The 21227-nt window shown below is 47.1% G+C and overlaps 2 protein-coding genes across 2 annotated transcripts in view; one reads left to right on the top strand and one right to left on the bottom strand.

Moving 5' to 3' along the window:
• Positions 1-6018, top strand: part of GORASP1 (golgi reassembly stacking protein 1) — a 24895-nt gene extending 18877 nt beyond the window's left edge. The window contains exons 6-9 of the mRNA XM_015412805.1: positions 355-502; positions 1803-1938; positions 2359-2511; positions 5441-6018. Coding sequence (XP_015268291.1) covers positions 355-502; positions 1803-1938; positions 2359-2511; positions 5441-5685 — 682 coding nt within the window. The 3' untranslated portion in view covers positions 5686-6018. The remainder of the gene's footprint in view (positions 1-354; positions 503-1802; positions 1939-2358; positions 2512-5440) is intronic.
• Positions 6019-11272: 5254 nt separating this feature from the next.
• Positions 11273-21227, bottom strand: part of WDR48 (WD repeat domain 48) — a 55051-nt gene continuing 45096 nt past the window's right edge. Inside the window, exons 18-23 of the mRNA XM_015412800.1 lie at positions 19656-19751; positions 18547-18652; positions 15611-15698; positions 13833-13909; positions 13492-13684; positions 11273-12290 (exon numbers count right to left, since the gene is read on the bottom strand). Coding sequence (XP_015268286.1) covers positions 12195-12290; positions 13492-13684; positions 13833-13909; positions 15611-15698; positions 18547-18652; positions 19656-19751 — 656 coding nt within the window. The 3' untranslated portion in view covers positions 11273-12194. The remainder of the gene's footprint in view (positions 12291-13491; positions 13685-13832; positions 13910-15610; positions 15699-18546; positions 18653-19655; positions 19752-21227) is intronic.

Genomic DNA, 21227 nt, shown 5'->3' with positions numbered 1-21227 from the left:
TGGCTTGGAGAGGAGGGGAACACTGGCCGGGGAAGGGAAGGACAATCGAGGAGGCACGCCTCCCCTTCAGTTCCCCAGCCGTCCTGCCAGGAGCTGCACAATATGTGTGAAAGAGCCGCATGTGGCTCCTGAGCCGGTTTGGCCACCCCTGCGTTCAGACCAACACGGCTACACATCTGAATCTAACATAAAACTAGATACTCTTGCTACTCAATCACAATTCTGGCGGTTGATGTCTTTAAGTGAAAGTGGGCCTCAGTTTAGCGAATTCTTGGGGGGTTGGGGTTGGTCAAGGACAATTGTGAAAGCCTTTCTGGTTGAAGGCATCTTAAAACTTACCTACCTCTTGTGCAGTTTAGGGTGCGGCATCGGCTATGGCTATCTGCACAGGATTCCGACACAGCCGGCTATCCCAAAGAGAAAACCCGAAGCTGGTTCCCCTTCTCCTTGGCCTTCTGGAGACGCACCTCTTGAACCACCAGCTACTAATGGCTATACGGAGGTAGGTATTTCGGAGCCAAAGATTCTTTCTAGGTTTGAAAGGTGTAGACGAACCTGGACCAGTTAGGACCCCTTGGGTAGCAGAGTGCCATTCCTTGAGCAGTGAGCACCTTTGGGTGAGCAGTTGTGGTTTTGCTGTTCTGCTGCAAGCAGTCCAAACGAGGAATCCTGCAGGCCAGCTTGGGGGAGAGACCGTTTCTGCAAGGGCAGAGCTGTTTCCACCTGCTCTGCTGCATGGACTAGTTTGCTAATAGCAAGTAGAAACCGTGGAACTGGCTTATTTTGTGTATTTGTGGGATTTGACTTGTATGTGTTTTGTACCTTTTGTACAATGTAGGGACGCACAATGTTGTGAAGGCTGCACAAATAAACAGCTTTAAAAGGGGATTAGCTAGATTCATGAAGAATAAGACTGTCAACGGCAACTAGCCACGGTGACTGAGGGAAAGCTCCACCCGCAGAGGCACAAAACCTCTGCATCCCAGAGTTAGGAGGCAACATCAGGGGAAAGCCTTGGCCTCTCTGCCCTGTTGCTGGCCCTCCAGAGGAACTGGTTGGCCATTATGTGAGACAGGATGCTGGACTAGATGGACCACTGGTTTGATCCAGCAGGGCTCTTCTGATGTTCTTACCAGGGGAAGGCCTTAGCCTCTACGCCCTGTTGCTGGCCCTTCAGAGGAACTGGTTGGCCACTGCGTGAGACAGGAGGCTGGACTGGATGGACCCCTGGTTTGATCCATCAGGCCTCTTCTGATGTTCTTATCAGGGGAAGGCCTCGGCCTCTACGCCCTATTGTTGGCCCCTTGGCTTGGAGAAGGGATTTAAAGAGACAGATGCCTTCTCCAGGCTGGCTGGTCAGGGAGGGGGGCTTTGAGAAGTTAAAGTTGCTTCCTTTCTCTGCCCCCCCCCCCCCGCCCTCAAGCCTACCCAGGGAGGGGGACACTGGTTGAGGAAGGGAAAACCGATCAGGGAGGCATGCCTCTCCTTCGCTTCCCCCAGCCATCCTGCCGGGAGCTGCACGATATGTGTGAAAGAGCCACCTGTGGCTCCCGAGCCAGTTTGGCCACCCCTGTGCCAATCAGTTCAGTGGGGGGGATGTGTGCCCGCCATGCAGTAGCACAGCATTGCATCGTTTGTGGAAAACATGTTCCTCCTTATGTAGCATAGCTGGAATCGAGTCCAGTAGCACCTGACAGGCAAATAAGATTTGGGGGGGGGGGGTTAATAGGCTTTTAAGAGTCAAATCTCCCTCCAGGTACATATATAGCATGTTAACTTTTGTCCCTTTGTGTTTATTTCAGACCCCCCTCCTGGCTCCAAACTCCCAGAGTGAAGACCCCGCAAGTTCGTCTTACAGCACAGATCAAAGTGGGCATACGTATCCTGTAGAAAACTCTCTTCACCCTCCTCCTCCAGTCCAAAGAGTCATGGATCCAGGTAATGAGTGCACCTTTTCTTCCTGCAGGGTATCAGGTTGGCTGTGCGTAGGCAGGCTGTGGGGTGCCGAGTTCTACAACCACTGCAGATTCTGCAGTCTGAGCAATTTGCATCATGTGTTTTTGCTCCCGGGGAGGCAGGGCAGGGAACAGCGACGCCCTAAGGGCTGTGACCACCCAGAATCCCGTTCTGCAGTAATTTCAGCAAGCATCAAGACAACACTTTTCACTTCCCAAGACTCTCTTGGGCCACAAACTCTTGAAGGTGAGACGGTCACACTTTTGATGGTGATCCTCAAAGTTACAAGTTATTTTAGAAGGATTTGGGGACAGAGTTGTTGTTCCAGCTTTCTTGAGCCAGTTTACGGTAGGTTGTCCTGTAAGTTCTTGGCCGTCTCACCTCTCCTTCCTGGTCTCTCAGATTTTATAGATATGTCTGGTGCTCCCTTTCCTGAATTAATCGACTTGGTGAAAACCATCAACGTGCCTTCCTCCACTTCTTTCAATGCGTCAGTCGGCTCCACAGCAACGACAGAGGACTTGCTAATGAACAGTGCCGCTGAGTCATCCTTCAGTAAGTAGATTTAAAACCATGATTGTACTTTGGGGTCTGCCCAGCTAGCAGTACAAGAAAGGGCAGCTGTTAGTTAGCTACTCTGTGAATTTGTTACCTACAGGCAGAGACTTGCATGTGCCAAGCAGTGTTCCTTCTAAGCTGAGTTAGTGTGAGCTAGCTCGGGTTTTTTTAGCCTCCAACTCACACATTTCCATCTTGGCTCAGGAAGGATGGCTCCAGAACAAACTTAATTTATGCACAACTTTAATGCCAGTAGCTCAGAAAGTAGAATTTTTGCTCACAGGACTCCACAGCTTAGAGGGAGCATTGGTGCCAAGTCCCTTATCTGGGCTTCTAGGGATCTTTTGAGACTTTTGTATATGCATGTATTTGATTGGAACAGAATCTCCCCCTGCACAAAAGGAAGGAACCATGGCAAATTCAGATAGCGGTAGCAGTAAAATGCTTTGGTAAATCCAAAATAAGCCATAGTTGAAACAATTGCTAAGAGAGCCAGTTTGGTGTAGTGGTTAAGTGCACGGACTCTAATCTGGGAGAACCGGGTTTGATTCCCCACTCCTCCGCTTGCACCTGGCTGGATGACCTTGGGCAAGCCATAGCTCTGATAAGAGCTGTTCTTGAAAAAGAGCAGTTTCTGTCAAGAGCTCTCTCAGCCCCACCTACCTCACAGGGTGTCTGTTGTGGGGAGGGGAGGGGAAAGGAGTTTATAAGCTGCTCTGAGACTCCTTTGGGTAGTGAAGGGTGGGGCTGAGAGAACTCTGACACAAACTGCTCTTTTTCAAGGACAGCTGTGCCAGAGCTTGTGACTGTCCCAAGGTCACATCAGCAGGTGCAAGTGGAGGAGTGGGGAATCAAACCCGGCTCTCTCAGCCCCATCTACCTCAATGGGTGTCTGTTGTGGGGAGGGGAAGGGAAAGGAGTTTGTAAGCCGCTCCGGGACTCCTTTGGGTAGTGAAGGGCGGGGTATAAATCCAATCCTTCTTCTTCTACTTGTCCCAAAGAGTAAGTCTTTTCCTATGATGGTAGGAGAAGTTCCAAAGGAGAAGGTCCAAAGGAGAACGTAAACTCAGAATTCCAGGGCCAAGGGGAGTCCTTTTATACTCCTCTTCTGCTAATGCCAGGAAATCAAAACTTAAGTCATCTGAGTTCTTCAAAGTGAACCTTAAAGCACTGATGTCATGGGGTGGGGGTTGAGTGGGGCAGGAAATAAGTTTATCATGCCGATTTATTAGCTTGCTCATACTTTGCGAGGAATCCTCAAGCGGAATGGAATGCTGAGTGGTTGTCCTTCATCAGGGCCTGGGTATTCAGGAATCATAAAATGTTGGATCAGGCCAAAGGCCCACCCAGTCCAACACTCCGTGTCACACAGTGGCCAGAAATACCAGGTGCCATCAGGAGGTCCAGCAGTGGGGCCAGGACATTAGAAGCCCTCCCACTGTTGACCCCCCCAAGCACCAAGAAGACAGGAGCATCACTTGCCCCAGAGCCCCTATCTATACCTTGTGGCCAATAGCCACTGATGGACCTTTGCTCCACATGCTCATCTAATTCCCTTTTGAAGCCGTCCATGCTTGTAGCCGCCACCACCTCCTGTGGCAGTAATAACAGATCTGGTCTTACCTTTACGGAAATGGTTTTGTATGGGCTATGTTTACTTTATTGGATAACTTTAAACTCCACATTGATTGAAAAAAACAAGACGAACATTTCTACCAGTATGGGATCTACTAAGGTCTGTTACCCCAAGGACCCCCCCCCCCCAAGTCCTGATCTGTAGGTGTTCTTCTGTCCCAGGGCCTTGTGCAGATTCAGGGGCAGGAAAACTTTGCTATATCAACCCAGAGAATCATGATTGAGGCTACATGCAATTAAAAGCACCCTCCCTTTCCTATCTGGATGGGCTTTAACATAATTGTGGGCGATTGCGACTTCTCTTGTGCGTGAAGAAGTCGCTTCCTACCAAAGGCAGCCCACAAACGGGAATAGAAAGTAAGCCGAACTGCTTTGGCAACCCGAGTGGGCATGTGTGTGTGCCCCCTTCAGCAGCCATTCTTAGGAGGCTGTCCCTAGACAGAGGTGAGGGGCAGGGGGAAGCAGCTTGCTCAGTTGTCCAGTCCAGGTACTTTACGGAATTCCAGGACGGCTCCTTCTTTGACCAGTTTTAATCTCCTTCATCCACTTCAGAGATTAACCAGGGCTACTGCTTAGTCATGTGCTGCTTTCTTCAAAGTCACAACACAACAAACCTTTATGGGCATAACAGCAACCTTCAGTAGAGAAACGGCAACAAGCAAAACAGTTAATTCACTACCCCTTCTGCCAAAAAAGAACTTCTCCTGTATGCTCTTTTAAGGAAGTTTGCTACCGCTTCAATGGTATCAGCCCTGTTTGAGGATAGAAGGTTCATTATCTTACTTTCCTCAGATTTGCCCTCCAGGGATCGCAGTATAGGGAAGAGGTGATAAGCACGTAAATCCTGGTAAAATCTACAAGTATATGGTCCGTTCCTTCAATCTCCTTTAGCCCACAGGGACATAACCAGTGTTCCCTCTAAGCTGAGTCAGTGTGAGCTAGCTCACAGTTTTTTAGCCCCCGGCTCACACATTTTTGTCTTAGCTCAGGAAGGAGGGCTCCAGAGCCAACTAATTTATGCAGGAGCCCAATCGCTCGCTCACAACTGTAATGCCAGCGGCTCACAAAGTAGAATTTCTGCTCACAAGAACCCACAGCTTAGAGGGAACATTGGACATAACCTATCTGGGAATGGTGGGAATGGTATTTTTTTTTAATCTCCCGTATAACACAGCTGAGGGGAGCACGTTAAAACGGGCCAGCGTGAATACCCTTCTGATAATGATCCTGAAGGTGATATTTTAAAGCAGGCACCGCCCTCTATACTAAATAGATCTTTTGTTTGTTTCAGACCACGCTACTCTTCCAATCCCGGATTCAACACTTTCTCCAGAGACCTCAGGTCCTCAGCCAGCGTTGGATATACATATGCCTTCACTCTCTCCCTTGCCATCTCTTCCTATGGATATTTCTGTAAATGCGGCAGCCGGAGCAGACTCCGATGCTCCAGAAACTGTGCTGCATTCAGATGAAATGGAGGGACCTATACTGTCCACTGTGTTACATGCGGGTGACGAAAAGGCTCAGGAACTCTAAGACTATATGAAGCTCGCCCTTGAAGGGAGCCTTCATTCCCACCATTTTGCAGCCTGCACTGGGCTTTGACAGAGACTATCATTGTTGCGTCACAGGAATTCAATGAATGTGGAAGAAGGTGCTTGATCCATCACTTGTCGGCTAGAAAGTTTGAACCTCTGTCTAGCTACTGCTCTGCAGTAATGCAATTTAGCTTGTTCACAAGGTTTATCCTCCTTCTGAAAGCACGCTGTTTGCAGCATACAAGCAAGCACAGAAATCTGACTTTAGAGGGCAGAACTCGCTAGCCGTCTATTGTACCTGCCAGTTTAATGGCTTGTTTTCCTTTCCCCCCCCCCAGAAGGCATCACTAATGCCCGAAGCATAGATGCATCAGAATCTTTTCAATACCTTAAAACAATTCTTGAAGATCCAGGGCTGTCCAGATATCTTCAATGGGAAGGCAGAAATACAACTCATGATACTAGGGGTGTGCAAAATACAAACAAACCAGAATTTTTCGGTTCAGGTGTATTTTGTTGTTGTTCAGTCGCACAGTTGAGTCCGACTCTTCGCGACCCCATGGACCAGATCACGCCAGGCCCTCCTGTCTTCCGCCGTCCTCTGAAGTTTGCTCAATTTCATGTTCGTTGCATCTATGACACTGTCTCACCATCTCATCCTTTGCCGTCCCCGTCTTCTTTGACCTTCAATCTTTCCCAGCATCAGGGTCTTCTCCAGGGAGTGCTCCCTTCTCATTTGGTGGCCAAAGTATTTGAGCTTCAGTTTCATTACCCCCCAAAATGTTGGTATTTCCAAAAAATCCCAGCTCCCAGTAACCGGTATGGTATTCAGATCTGGGATTTTTCAGAAATCCCATTTCCCCCCCAGATCTAATAGCCCTGAGAAGAAAAATACTGATTTTTTTTTTAAGCCAGCCAGACCTTGAGTTGGCTTGGCTTTTCCTGTAGCACGGTTTAAGCCACGCTGCAGGAGAAGCAGGCCCAGAGATGTGCAGTGGGGAGCTCTCAGCTCCCACTGGTCTGGCCCGGCCCCTCTCGCAGTTTGGTTTAAACTTTTATTCAAGCTCAGCTATACCAGTAGCCAGTCAGATCCTCTGATCTGTATTCAGCTTGAAAAATACCAGTACGGTTTTTTCCAGCTGGGTTTATGTCAAATGCACACCCCTAATCAATATACTATTTTTATTACATTTGCAGATTTTAATGCTAAGATGCTGTGCCTGTATATGGAGAGATCTGTACAGGGACCTATAAGTCTTCCCTGTGCACTTAGTCACTCGACTTGTATCTCAGCGAAAGGAAGACTAACATGCATGTTAAACAGGTACACTTTCAATATACAGTGGCCAGGTGTTGGCTATGTATATGCTTGTGAACATGGTTGAAGGCGGTAGGGTGCTATGGTTGAAGCATACTGGAGACTCTGTTTAAATCTCAGTGGCTATTCTGCCTTTCAACTGAACACATTTCTGTCACTATGGGAAATCTTGGAATTGCAGTTCAAAGGTAAAAGTTAGTATTCTGTATCTGGCTGTCTTTTTAATTGGGGATTAGGTTTTGAGAAATGAACTCTTCTCCTGGATCTCTACAAATTTTTAAGGGTGGGACTGCAGATCACATTCACTGTAGAGTTAAAATTCTCTTGCTTTTAAATGAAACAGGTGCTGGCTTCAGCTGTGTGAATTTGGTGAGCCAGTTGGACACTGACGTCTAGTAGGGCTACATCTGTCATGGGAGTCCCCTCAAATACTTGGAAACGATCGTGATAACTACTTTAGCTAGTTCTAAGTAGTATCTCTTGAAAGGGTTTGAGGTTTTTATGAACTGTCTTATTCTTCTGGTAGATTTCTTGAACACTGGAAATAAAACTTTTTAAAGAGTTATGCTTTTGTAGAATGTTTTATAAACTCAAATACCCCCCATATTCTTACTTGAACACACAAATATGTATAAGTGAAGCTGAAGTGTATGGCAGGAATTGACGCCTGGCTGTCAAATTTACCTGGAGCTATTCCTCAGTATTCTTTTGAGTCAAACAAACACAAAACATCATGGAAATACAGGAAAATACTAAGATGCATCAGTCGCTTACACTTGGCTGTTCAAGCCTTGTCTTCTGATTGCATAATATAAAATTTTTGCAGCAGCCTCCATTATTTTGCAATTAGAATTAAACAGAAGAAAGTAAACAATTGAGTCATCAAACATTATTACTCCCTCTAGAGTGGAGTAATAAAACGAGATCGGATATCCCTATAGAGGGGGCAATGAAGTATGGTGTGTGTAGTGGATTCTATATCTTTCAGAGAGCAAGGACAAAGTCTGTACATATGGTATCTGGCGGTACTTCCCTGAAAGCACCTCTGATGGCAGAACATTAAAGTGTTCAAGCATGTATGCTCTGTGATGATGTGGGGCTGTTAAAACTTGACAGATACTTCGCAGTAGAGCCCATGTCAAAAGTCCCCAACCTACTTGGGGAACATCTGCTGGCTGCGCGTTCCCCAAGTGTTTGCCTTTTGATGTCGAGAAATCTTTATCCGAAAAGGGGGCTAAATAATCTGGGGATATTCCCATTGTAGAGAGTTTCTCCTCTACATATCTAAGCCATGATGGGACTCAGTTAACATGTGAGTAATAATACTTTTAGCTTTAGCATGGAAATGAAGTTTAAACCAAAACTGAGTTGTCAGAAGCCTTTGATTGGTTTCTAACCATAAAGCTGCATAAGGAACACACGAGGGAAGTCCAAGAATTTTTCGCAAGAATCTGGACTGGATTCTTTCAAAGTCTCCATTTAAGGCTTCAATCCCGATCGGTACTCCGTAGAATAATTGAGCAGTTAATTTGGCATTAAAAACTTTAAGGGCCGCCGGCACATACTGGTTACCCCTGATATAATGGAAACGTGTAATTGCCACAGCAATGTTGTTCGCTGCCTCAATTGCTCTCTCTTTATTGTAGACCCATCAAGTGTTATTGTAAAAGTGGATACCCCAATACTTAAAACTTTTGACTTGTTCAATGAAATGGCCTCCAATACTCCATCTGGACGGCTTCCAACTCTTACTGAAGATCATAATTTTGGATTTTTCAAAATGCAGAACTAGCCTATTCTTTTCACAATAGCCTACAAAGCTCTTCAAAAGGTGTTTCAGCCCTATACGAGTTAGAGACAATAGCACTGCGTCATCAGCATAAAAGAGTAAAGGCGTGGGGATCGAGCCAAGTTTAGGACTGTGACCATTGATTGGATCTAAGGTGGGTTCTTTTGAGTCACGATAGCCATGCTACCATTGGGATGACTTAAGCGTATACTGGCATCTAGTCCAGGGTTGCAGTTCTAGGCACATGCTAGAATTGCCCATTAATTTCAGTGAAAATTCTAAATAGTGATAGAAATGGGTATAAATTAACACTACCTTACTTATGGAAAGGCCAACAGCTTTGAATTAAACCATTAAAGAAGCTTATATACTTTCTCTGGTTTGAGAGAAGGTTAATTTGGGAAACCATTACAAATACAATATTCTCCTGTAATAGAATTCTATGGCTTCCACTCAAATGATGAACTGTAGATTGAGAACAGAGAAAAGTAGTTTAAGCTGTAGACACTGCTGCATACATTTAGGGCTGCTAGCTTGGATCAATGGAGGACAGGTCCATTAAGCAGTTCGGCAAACCTAGGCCACAACATCAGGGGGAATGCTTCAGCCTCAATGCTCAGGGCAGCTGATTCTGATCTAGAAAACTTCTCATGTTCCAGGGACAGGAGTTTCCAAAGTGGTCACCACAGCACAAGGCTCTTCGGTGTACGACCGAAGCTGTGGCAAACAATTTTGTGGCTGTGCCTACCACACTGTGTCTGAATTCCAAATGTGCCCACAGACTCAAAAAGGTTGGGGACTCGTCACACGAAAAGGATCACGTGTTCCGTCAAAACAGTATTATGAGTTGTTCCTATGTTAACCTACCTTAAGGCCTACTGGTTCTTTAGAACAAAATGAGTTTTTATGTCAAGACAATCTAGTTGACCTTTTATCGTTGCAGAGGCATGTGAGAATGGCACCATTAAACCAAGTGGCAGGAAATAACTACTATATACTTTTGTTCTACCATAGGGCTTAACTGGAATACCTCACATTCTGAATGACAGCAAGGTCCAGGAAAGATCTATTTCCGTCTAAACCACAGCTGTACCACTTTACAGTCTGAGAGACACCAGTGTAGCTGTGGACATGTGGTCAAGAATACCTTTGTTAGTGAAGCAACATTTAAGACCCAACATTTAAGACCAGAGAAATGACTGAAGCAAATTAGAAACGTTAGCTAAAGATTTTTTTTATTCTATACAATTGTGAAATACATATTCACCCTTTTGGCATTACAGATCCTCTGTCAATCTTTCCAGAAACTACACAACTGGGATTGTAGAAACAAGTTTAGAACCTTGGCTGATTTTTAAAACCAAAGGGGGGGGGGTATATGGGTAGGGTGGAAAAGCAGGAGAGTTACTTTCAATGAATATGTCAGGAGAGCAAGAAATTCAGAACTGGTATCTATAAGAACAAAGCACAAATTTCCCCCCCCCCCCTTAATAAAGACAACTGAGAACAATGTACAGCTGGATTAGGCCAATGAATTCACACACTTTGTTCAAGTGTGTGATACAGCATAAGTGTGGCAAACTAGATCACTGTATACACCAACGGGATTTACAAGTGAAATTGTTGTTAATAGTGGAGGAAAAATCCATGCTGTCTCTTTGCAGCACGGCAGCTGTGTTAATATCCTCTGGGAACACAAGTGAGAAGGGCAGGCAATGTCATTACTCTCTGGGCAAGGGCAGAAGGGGCTGTAGTTGCTCAGATTGGTGGGGGGGGGGAGAGCTGGTTCTCTCGCTCAAAAAAAGAACAAAGCATCTGAATGGTAAAGCAGGAAGAGTTTAAAAGGCATCTGTTGTTTTTAAAATGATCCCGCCTTCTACGGACCTTTGGATATGTGTTTTTGTCTTGGTTTAGAGTGGCTCTCGTTTCTGGACCACCTCTCAGACTGGCACTGCCAGTTTCCAGGGCAGGGCAAAGGCCCGTGTCAGTAACCACGCTGTTCCATCAACCCAGTGCTCAGTTTCATAAATAACCAGGGCAGACCCTGTTCCACAAACCTAGCATTTGTTATCCTTCAAACACTTGCCCCATTAACTACAAAAATTAAGATATAGCTGAGACCGTCACTTACATCCTGAGTGAAAGGGAAGAATACGAACCTCGGGGGTGGGCTGGATGCCTTTCCTATATTGCCCCCAAAAGGCACTTGTGCTTCTGTTTCAGCTAAGGACCGTTTCATAGAATTCTGTTGTATCAGGATAATTATTTGTGTTCCAGTCAAACTCCCCCCCCCCATTGCAATTGACAGTTTCTTGCCCAAACATTGAAATATTCCCTCCTCCCCACATCCAAAACAAGTTAAATTCGTTATAATGAGTGCATGAAAAAAAACAACGCTGTAAAACGTCTTAGAAACAGTGGAAAAGAAAAGCTAAACAACAAAAAATATCCAAAAAAGGCATATAAAAAAGTGGGGGACGGGGGGGGGAGACTGCAAGTTGTTTTTGCTATCACGACTATGGGTATTTACTGCAAAGTTCCTAGAGGTGGTTGTCAAGTTGTCAGAAATACAGAGTATGTTTACTTGGAACTGGGACCGGCAAAGTCACCTTCAAGGGAGGGGGGGGGGAAAGGACAGTACCGAAGCTACATTTACTTAAAAAAAAAAATCTAGTTAAAGGTGTTGAAATATTCCATCATGATGCACCGCACCATTGTACTGACCCTGTTATCACACCAACTACTTTGTTAGACTATGAATACCAGACGGTTTCTTACGAGCTCACAGTATCAACAAGGCTAAAGGGCATCGGAGAATCCCTTCAGCTTGTACGATGAAGGCTGCCCCCGCTGCCGCTGTACAACAGATCTAGAGGGAGGGGGCCAAATTTGCTGGGATGAGGAGGGGGGTGGTCAGGATACATGGAATGTAATGGATGAGGTCCAGCGCATGCAGTGGTTTTACACTGTGAACAAATGAACAGCAGGGCTGGGGAAAGTGGGTTGGTTTTTTTTCCATATCAAGCTTGAGCGGACGAAAAGTACGGATCCTGGAAATAAAAATGGAAGTCAACGGCCCCGTGGAAGACGGGAGCAAACATCTGCACTGGATCACCTGGTCTCTGTACACCTCGTTAACACGAACCACTTATGGGCTTTCGCCTGACACTCTCACTCGAACCTTGATAAGGACAGAACTTTTTAGTTTAGGTCATAGAGATTCGTCTATATTACAGATTTATTAGTCACTTCAGTTCAACGTAGACTCTGTCCGCACTGAGGCAATTAGAAGTGTCAGATCTACCTTAGGGGGTTTCAGTGGGCGTCTAGAGCGCTACAGCTGGAACCAGAACAGGAAGGTCAGGGAGATTCACCGCCGGTTTGGCCCATCGCTCGGCTCTCACGTCGACTTCTGGCGGTAGTGGAGGGTTAAGTCGCCGCCACTCTTCCATATGAAGTGCTTGACGGTTCGAAGGTCCATGTTTGGATCCAAAACCTGCCGCAGAAAATTAAGAATTGGGCTTAACACAAGAGGAAGCGCACCAGAAGGTTGCAGTTTCTCCACTGTAAAGACTGAGCAGTTGGGTTAGAACGGATAAAAGGACTTCTTCACCCAGAGAGTGATTAACACGTGGAATTCACTGCCACAGGAGGTGGTGGCAGCTACAAGCATGGACGGCTTCAAGAGGGAATTGGATAAGCATATGGAGCAGAGGTCCCTCAGTGGCTATTAGCCACAAGGTATAAGTAGGAACTCTCAGACTGGGGCCAGTGATACACTGTATTCTTGGTGGTTGGGAGGGGGGGGGTCAACAGTAGGAGGGGTTCTAGTGTCCTGGCCCTGCTCCTGGACCCCCTGGTGGCACCTGGTATTGTTGGCCACTGTGTGACAGAGTGTTGGATGGGATGGGCCCTTGGCCTGATCCAACATGGAGAGAAGAAGAAGAGGAGGTTTGATTTATACACCGCCCTTCACTACCCAAAGGTGTCGCAGAGCGGCTGACAAACTCCTTTCCCTTCCCCTCCCCAGAACAGACACCCTGTGAGGTAGGTGGGGCCGAGAGCGCTCTGACAGAAACTGCTCTTTTTTCAAGAACAGCTCTTATCAGAACTACGGCTTGCCCAAGTTCATCCAGCCAAGTGCAAGGGGAGGAGTGGGGAAACAAACCCGGTTCTCCGTCTGTGCACTTAACCGCCAAGCAAAACTGGCTTCTCTTATGTTCTTATGACACATGGTCTAAGAAGGGGTTCCAACCCTGAGGGCCACCTTGCATGCCGGTTCCCACCTTCCTGGGCATGTTCTGCAAGCGAGGGCCAACACGGTAGAGTGGTAGACTAGGATCTGGGAGGACCCAGGTTCGAATCCCCACTCGAGCCACAGAAGTCCACTGGCTGACTTTGGGCCAGTCACACACCCTCCGCCTAGCCTACCTCACAGGGTTGTCTTGGGAAGATCAGGTGGAGGAAAGAAGAAGTATGCAAACCACCTTGGGCCCCACTGGGGACAGAGATGGGGTATAAATGAAGAAATAAATAATTCCCCCAAATAACATGGGTTGTTTCTCTTCTCTCTGGTATACGGGAGACAGGACCCCTTGGACAAGGGGCCCAAGTCTTGAGAAATTCACCCCGATGTGTGGGCGCAGGGAGGGGAGGACGGGAGAGAGAGAAAGGGAACGACTGGGTGAGGAGGTTACCTGGTCCTGGCACAAGAGCTCGATCTTCTCTTCTGCTAAAACGGCAATGTCCTCCTCTTTCTCTTGCTCTCCAGCCTTCTCATTGTTGGAAGAGCTGGTGGTCTGCGATTCGTTGTCCAGGTTTATGATTTTCTCATAGACGTGCTCCATCACCTTCCTGACTTGCAGCATGTCGCTGGCTGACAGTCGATCCCTGCGGAAACAGATCGACAGGATGGTGAGATGCTTGAGAGGCTCAGGCAGTCTCGCCTCGTCTTTTTGCGCGCCTGCAAGCCAAGAAGAGGGTTTTTTTAAAGAAAAAGTCGGTGAACGGACAGAGTTAAAAGGAGATATACACTTACTTCTTTAACGTTTTTGCCCCAGAGGATGAATGAGGTTGGAGGTAGAAGGGAATCTTATTGAATTTTGGCATGTTTTTCTGCAAAGAAAGAAAAAGTGCCAGGAGATAGTAAAAACTTATGTTTTGCTTCCTATCTTGCAACAGGTAAGTCTATCTCTCCTTAAGCAGCACAATCTCTTATTTAAGCATGTGCAATTTAGGAAGTATGCACTTTTTAAGTTCATGTTTCCCAGTTTGGTTTTAGCCTAGCGATGCGGCACCTGCTTAGGGAAAAGCAATGGGACCAGTGTTTCCTCTAAGCTGAGTCAGTGTGAGCTAGCTCACAGTTTTTTACCCTCGACTCGCACATTTTTTGTCTTAGCTCAGGAAGGAGGGCTCCAGAGCAAACTCATTGATGCAGCAGCTGTATCACTCGCGCACAATTTGAATGCCAGTAGCTCACAAAGTAGAATTTTTGCTCATAACACTCCACAGCTTAGAGGGAGCATTGAATGGGACCCACATCATCCTGGCTTGCAAACCAAAGAGCCCCCCTATGGGCACACGCTGGGGCCTCCCAGGATTCCTCCTGCCTCACATTGCTCTTCATACTGCAGACAAGGCTCCTCCAAGTTCCCCGCAGATTTTTCAAGGACAGGCCTTGGAACTGTGGCAAGTACTACAGGGTGTTTACTCCTGGAAGCCAATCCGTCCAGGAATTATGCTCACTTCCACCTGTGAGCTGAGTCCAGCCACAATTAGAACCCAACATTGTTTTACGATTCATTTACATTATTTATTCATTCATTCCCCGCCTTTCTCTCCAATGGGGACTCAAGGCAGCGCACATTTTCTCTTCTCCTCCATTTCACCATCACAACCACCTTGTGAGGTAGGTTAGGCTGAGAGCGTGTGACTGGCCCAAGGTCACCCAGTGAACTTCCATGGGGATTCGAAGCTGGGACTCCCAGATCCTAGCCCAACACTCTAACCACTAAGACGTGCTGGCCCTCAAAAGCATATGTTAGCTGTTATATGGTATTTTAACAGAGATGGGCATGAACCTAAAAAAAACCCGATTTGGTTCTGGGTGGCCCCCAAACCAAACCAAAAATCCCCGAAGCGGCAAGTTCAGTTCAGGGGAGGGGGATCACCGGCTAAATGGCTGGCAGCCATTTAACGCCTCCATTTTACTTCCCCTCACTTAGAAGCAGGGGGGAGGGGGGAGAGCGAAACCGATGGGTTTAATGGCTCGCAGCCATTTAAACCTGACAGCTGACAGGTCGGCCCCCGCTGTTAGGTTTAAATGGCTGGTAGCCATTTCACCAGTTGGTTTTGCTTCTCCCCGCTTTGAAGCAGGGGGAAACAAAAAGGACAGGCTAAATGGCTGCCAGCTCTTTAACCCTTCCTGGGCGATTCCCCCCCATTTCTCTTAGTCACAGCAAGAGTATTTAACCTATTGAAATCATGCTGTTCTATATTATTACTCGCTGTCTTCAGTTTCATTGGCTGTGGGACAGGCAGGATATACATTTGAAAAAAATAAATATTTTTAAAAGTTTGCTTTCCTGTACACAGAAATGACAGTGTCACAAATACACTGTACAAAAGGAAAGTGTGATTTCAACAAGCAGGCGTGGGCAACGAAGAATGCTGTGGATGCTTCAACACTTCAAATACTGCTTTAGTACGAGGTCTCCAATATACACACAGATTTATGGTTTATTGCAATTAGTGAAATAATTGGGGGGGGGGACACTTTAGACTTTCTTGCTTTCCGAAGCATAGCGAGATACTTACATCCACAGTGATATCAATGACCCATTGTGGCACAGTTTCATTAAGGAGCATGGATTCAGTCTCACCACCAGAGTCCCGACATAATAACCTAAGCGGAAAGGAATCGTTTCCGTGAGTGGTCCATCCAAAGACTGAAGGAAATGTCTGTGCATTACTGAACTCGCTATAACAAGGAATTAGTATATGCAAACAGGAAATTAGGACAGGAAGGAGCAAGACATTATATAGAGGCTAATGCGTTTAAGACATCTCAGAACGCACTTTGCACACACACACACCCATCTAGTGCCGTGTGTCTGGCAGTATTCTGGAGAGCACTTGAAACAAAGACATGTCCACGCTCATTTAAAAGATGCACAATCACAAGCCAGACCAAGCTGACTGACCATCTTACTACCAGTGCTTGAGTGGATACCAAGTTAAAGAATGAAAGCAAAAAGGGGTCATTGCCACGGATTTCCCTTTTGTCCTATCGGCAGAAATTAAACCAGGAATGGATTAAAGTCTAGAGTTAGCAGAAGGATCCCACTAATAGCTCCAGCTTTCGAGTGTTTATGAAAATTGACAACGGTAATTTGCCCCAAAGGGCACTATTTAAGGTCATAACAACATCAGAAGAGCCCTGCTGGATCAGACCAGTGGTCCATCTAGTCCAGCATCCCGTCTCACTCAGTGGCCAACCAGTTCCTTTGGAGGGCAAACAACAGGGCATATAGACCGAGGACTTTCCTCGATAAGAACACCAGAAGAGCTCTGCTGAATCAGGCCAGTGGTCCATCTAGTCCAGCATCCTGTCTCACACAGTGGTCAACTAGTTGCCTTCTGGCTCTGGGATTCAGAGGCATAGTGCCTCTGATAGCAGCCACTGATAGACTTATCCTCCATGAATCTATCTAGTCCCTTTTAAAGGACAAACAGTATTACACAGAGGGGGAAGACACAGCTGTGCAGAGCAAGAGAACAATCCAAGGGACTCTCCGCAGTATGTACTGCACGGCCCCATTAACGAGGTTATTATTGTTATTATGAGGTGAGAACTCTTCAGGCCCTTCCGCTACATGGTCAGAAAGGGAAAGCTGCAGGGACATTTAGAGTGGCTCCTGGTAAGAGAGAAAGGGGAAAAAACCTTTTAACTCCAGAGCTGCAAAAGCCCCACTTTCAGGAAATGGTAATTTACATGGAGGTGGATCATAACAACATAAGAGAAGACACGTTGGATCAGGCCAGTGGCCCATCCAGTCCAACACTCTGTTTCACACAGTAGCCAAAGACCAGGAGCCATTAGGAGGTCCACCAGCAGGGCCAGAACTCCAGAAGCCCTCCGGAAGCCCCCCAGGCACCAAGAACACACAGCATCACTGCCCCAGACAGAGTGTTCCATCTATAAAAAAGGTAAAGGTTTCCCTTGCTCGAAAGACAGCTGAATCCAACTCTAGGGGGCAGTGCTCATCTCCGTTTCCAAGCCAAAGAGCCAGTCACTGTCCAAAGACTTCTCTGTGGTCATGTGGCCAGCATGACTAAATACCAAGGCACACGGAACGCTGTTACCTTCCCATCGAAGCGGTACCTGTTTATCTACTTGCAATTTCTTGCTTTCGAACTGCTAGGCTGGCAGGTGCTGGGGCCAGAGATGGGAGCTCACTCCGTCACGTGGCACTTAAGAGTCTTGAACTGCCGAACTACAGACCTTCCTGTCCGCAGCTCAGTGTCTTAACCACTGAGCCACTGCGGCCTTGTTCCATCTATAACTTGTGGCTAATAGCCACCAATGGACCTCTGCTCCGTATGTTTCGCCAATCCCCTCTTGAAGCTGCCTGATGCTTGTAGCCACCCCCACTTCCTGCGGCATTGCTCCTGATAGGAGCAGGCTAACTCCTCCTGAGCCCCCAACTGCCTTTCTCTGTTGGATGAGAAGGGTGACTTTAAGGTGCCAGCCACAACAGTGTCTTAATGGAGGCTTCAGAAATCTGACATCAGCTGCCATGCAGCTTGCGAAGGGATTCAGCGTTGCCCCTTCACGGGGTATACCGGCAACGGAAGAGCAATGTTTAAATGTTATTGCGAAACAGCTGTCGAGCGTGCTGAGCACTTCACGTATATCCTGACAGTAATCCTTGGAAGGGGCCTGTTATATTCCTTCACTGCAAATTAAGGGGCCAGTGCTGGGAGACTAAGGTCGTCGAGGGAACTCATCACGGAAACAAGGCTGGTGCCGAGAATCTCCCCGCTCACAGCTCCGTCTTGCAGCTGAGGAGCTGAGCGGGGAGGAGCTGTGGCTCTGCTTGGCGTGCAGAAGGTCCCAGGTTCAATCCTCAGCATCTCCAGATAAATGATCTGGCAGTCGGTGATGTGAAAGACCTCCCGAGACCCTGGAGAGCCAATGCCAGTCTGAGTAGGCAATACTCGCCTTGTTGGACTGATGGTCTGGATGTCACCACTGGTAAGGCATTACATGATGTCAAAGACCTCGGCCTGACCTGGAAAGCCCAGGCTGGCCCGATCTCGTCAGGTCTCTGAAGCTAAGCAGGGTCGTCCCTGGCTAGTGTTTGGGTGGGAGGCCTCCAAGGAAGTCCAAGGCTGCTATGCAGAGGCAGGCCATGGCAAAGCGCCTCTGAACGTCTCTTGCCTTGGAAACCCTACGGGGTGGCCATAAATAGATTGCACCTTGATGGCACTTTCCACCGCCAAGGTAGCAGGGGATGGGAAAGACCTCAGCCTGAGATCCCAGAGAGCCGTTGCCAGTCTGAGTCGACGAGACTGGCCTCGATGGACGCAGGGCCTGATTGAGTAGAAAGGCAGCTTCACAGTTCAGTGCTACACAAGAGACAAAGGCCTGGATGCAGAATGCCTACGAATACCACTGGCCTGCTCAACAGGGATGTAGTCTACCCCTAAGCCCCCCCCCCCGCAGTGTTCCCTTTCGGGGATCGCTGTACCTGAACAAAGTGCGCCCCCCAGCTTCACCGAAGATCACAGGGGTGTGTGGGGGCACTTGGAAGTATCCGTTTCCTTTCTGCACTCTGTTCTCCTGCTCGCCATTCACTATTTGGGGTGGGTGGGAAGGAAACACAATATTAAGACCTTACAGGATGGTTACCAAGTAGTCTCGTTCAGACAAGCCTGTCCTGTTTTCAGCAGAGCAAGTGGCTTAAATTCAACTCACTTTTGAGAACGTCAGAGACCGGCAAACAATGACATCTCCCTGTCACGCGTCTAGTCATGGGTGACTTGGCGGATCAGGGATTGTTCCGTGTAGATTGGGGCCACCGACCTTTTTGGGTGGGTGGGCATCTTTGGGATTCTGACACAGTGCAATGGGCATAGCTACAGAATGGCTGCTCCGGCCGGTGGTGCCAACCACAAAATGGTTGCCAAAATGGCTGCCCCAGAAGAGAAGAAGAAGAAGAGACTGGATTTATACCCTGCCTTTCTCTTGGGAGTCTCAGAGCGGCTCACAATCTCCTTTCCATTCCCCTCCCCACAACAGACACCCTGTGAGGTGGGTGGGGCTGAGAGAGCTCTGACACAAACTGCTCTTTTCCAAGGACAGCTGTGCCAGAGCTTGTGACTGACCCAAGGTCACATCAGCAGCTGCAAGTTGAGGAGTGGGGAATCAAACCCAGTTCTCCCAGATTAGAGTCCGCACGCTTAACCACTACACCAAACTGGCTCGGGAGATGAAGCCAGCCACAAAACAGCTTACCTCCAGTCACCTTGTACTGTGGTGGCAGCTGCTGCTAAAGCAACATTTTTTAAAAATCTCAACAGCCAATCGAATCTCCTGTAGCCAATCAGATGCCTTCCTGGGCAAAAGCCCCACCTGGAACCACCCACTTTCTCAAAAAACTCGGGGGGGGGGGGGGAAGACCAGGAATGGTATCAGCAGGCACCATGCAGCCTTGGGGACCCCTGATGAAGAGCATCCTCTGTGTGTGCACACCAAGGCTTATTGTACATAGGGGAAGATTTTGCCACCGTGCCATATTGGCCAATGCTGTATCAAAGAGGTCTACCATTTCCACGCTGTGTCCAGAATAAAGCTCACCGTGGTTCATTTCGTTTTCTTCTTCGTCCATTGGATTGATGTGTGTTCTGGGCCAAAATTCTAACAGCGCCTGCAGCAAAAGCCCTCCAAGGTTCACTGCATTTTGAGAAGAAAAGGGGGGGGGGAGATCAAAACAATAATGCTTACATTCATGTAGCATGTAGAAAGAATTTTCTTATACTCAGGATGCTGTTCATGTTAGTCTGAAGTGTGGGTCCAAAGAACTGTGCAGTTAATTCCAAACGCTTTGAGTTTGTGCTTCTCAAATTTCAGTCCCCTCTCTCTCACAAACAATGGCAAACACCTTTTTGAAACCAGCAGGACTTTCAGAAGCTGGTTTGCAATATGGCATGGGGTGGGGGTCCATTGTCCAAAGAAAACAGAAAGCCATTTACAGTCTCCCTTTCTCACTGGGACTCAAGGCTGATTCCAGCTATGGTAAGACCTGTAATTTAGTCATTCAGCAAGTGAACAGAAAAGAGCAAGAGTCCAGGAGCACCTTAAACGCTACCAAAATTTGTGACAGGGGATCAGCTTTTGTGAATCACTCCTAATTTCTTCAGATACAGCTAGAATGTGAGTCCATCTGTCCTATATATTGGAAAGTGAAGTGATTTCAGAAGCCAAATGACATTAGTAGGCAAATGACAATAGCGAATTGCAACTGATAATGAAGCTCAAGACAATGCATCCACCTGGACTTAATCGAGACCTAGGTTTCCTGTCTCATTACCAATCTTGGTTTTCCCACGCCTACTATCCCTCTGCATATCACACCTGCTATTTGTCATTTGGCATCTGAAATCATTCTGCTTTCCAATAATATATAGAACAGATGCACTCACATTCTAAATGTATCTGAAGAAGTGAGCAGTGACTTACGAAAGACCCTGCCACCAATTCTGTTAGTCTAAGGTGCTACTGGACTCTTGCTCTTTTCTGCTGCTACAGACAGACTAACATGGCTACCCATCTTGATATAGAATGCAAATACAAAATATGATCAAAAAATGTTTGACTTTAACAGCAAAGATTCTGGTCAAACAGAATACTTCAGTAAGGCTGGGCAGATAACCAGTATGAGAAAGGCTCTTCAGCTCATCAGCAAATCGGAGGACAAGACAGAAAACAATTCAGCCTAGCAGCAATGATGAAGAATATAAATAATATAAAGTAACACACACCCTCAAGTGACCTAGTACAACACTTTGGATCCCACAGCCTTACTCATTAGTTTGGATTTGGAACTCAAAAAAAATTTTTTTTAGGAGGAGGCTTTGTGAAGAGTGTTTCTTGAACACGGAGTCCTGAGACTGCAAATGGAAGCTTCTCTGCAGGACAATTTCCAATCCGTGCAATGGAACAATCAGCTTGCAGAGTCTATGTTACTCCCCTGGGGAAGGGGCTCTGGCTCAGTGACAGAGCTTCTGCTCGGCATGCAGAAGGTGCCCAGTTCAATCCCCGGCATCGCCAGTTAAAGGGCCAGGCCACAGATTATGTGAAAGACCGTTGCCTGAAGAGCCGTTGTCAGTCTGAATAGACAATACCCTGATGGGCCGAGAGTCTAACTCA

The sequence above is a fragment of the Gekko japonicus genome, unplaced genomic scaffold (assembly GCF_001447785.1).
Source record: "Gekko japonicus isolate JY-2015 unplaced genomic scaffold, Gekko_japonicus_V1.1 scaffold887, whole genome shotgun sequence".
Taxonomy (NCBI): Eukaryota; Metazoa; Chordata; class Lepidosauria; order Squamata; family Gekkonidae; genus Gekko; species Gekko japonicus.
The sequence above is the reverse complement of the archived record's forward strand: the minus strand, read 5'-3'. Positions and strand labels throughout refer to the sequence as shown.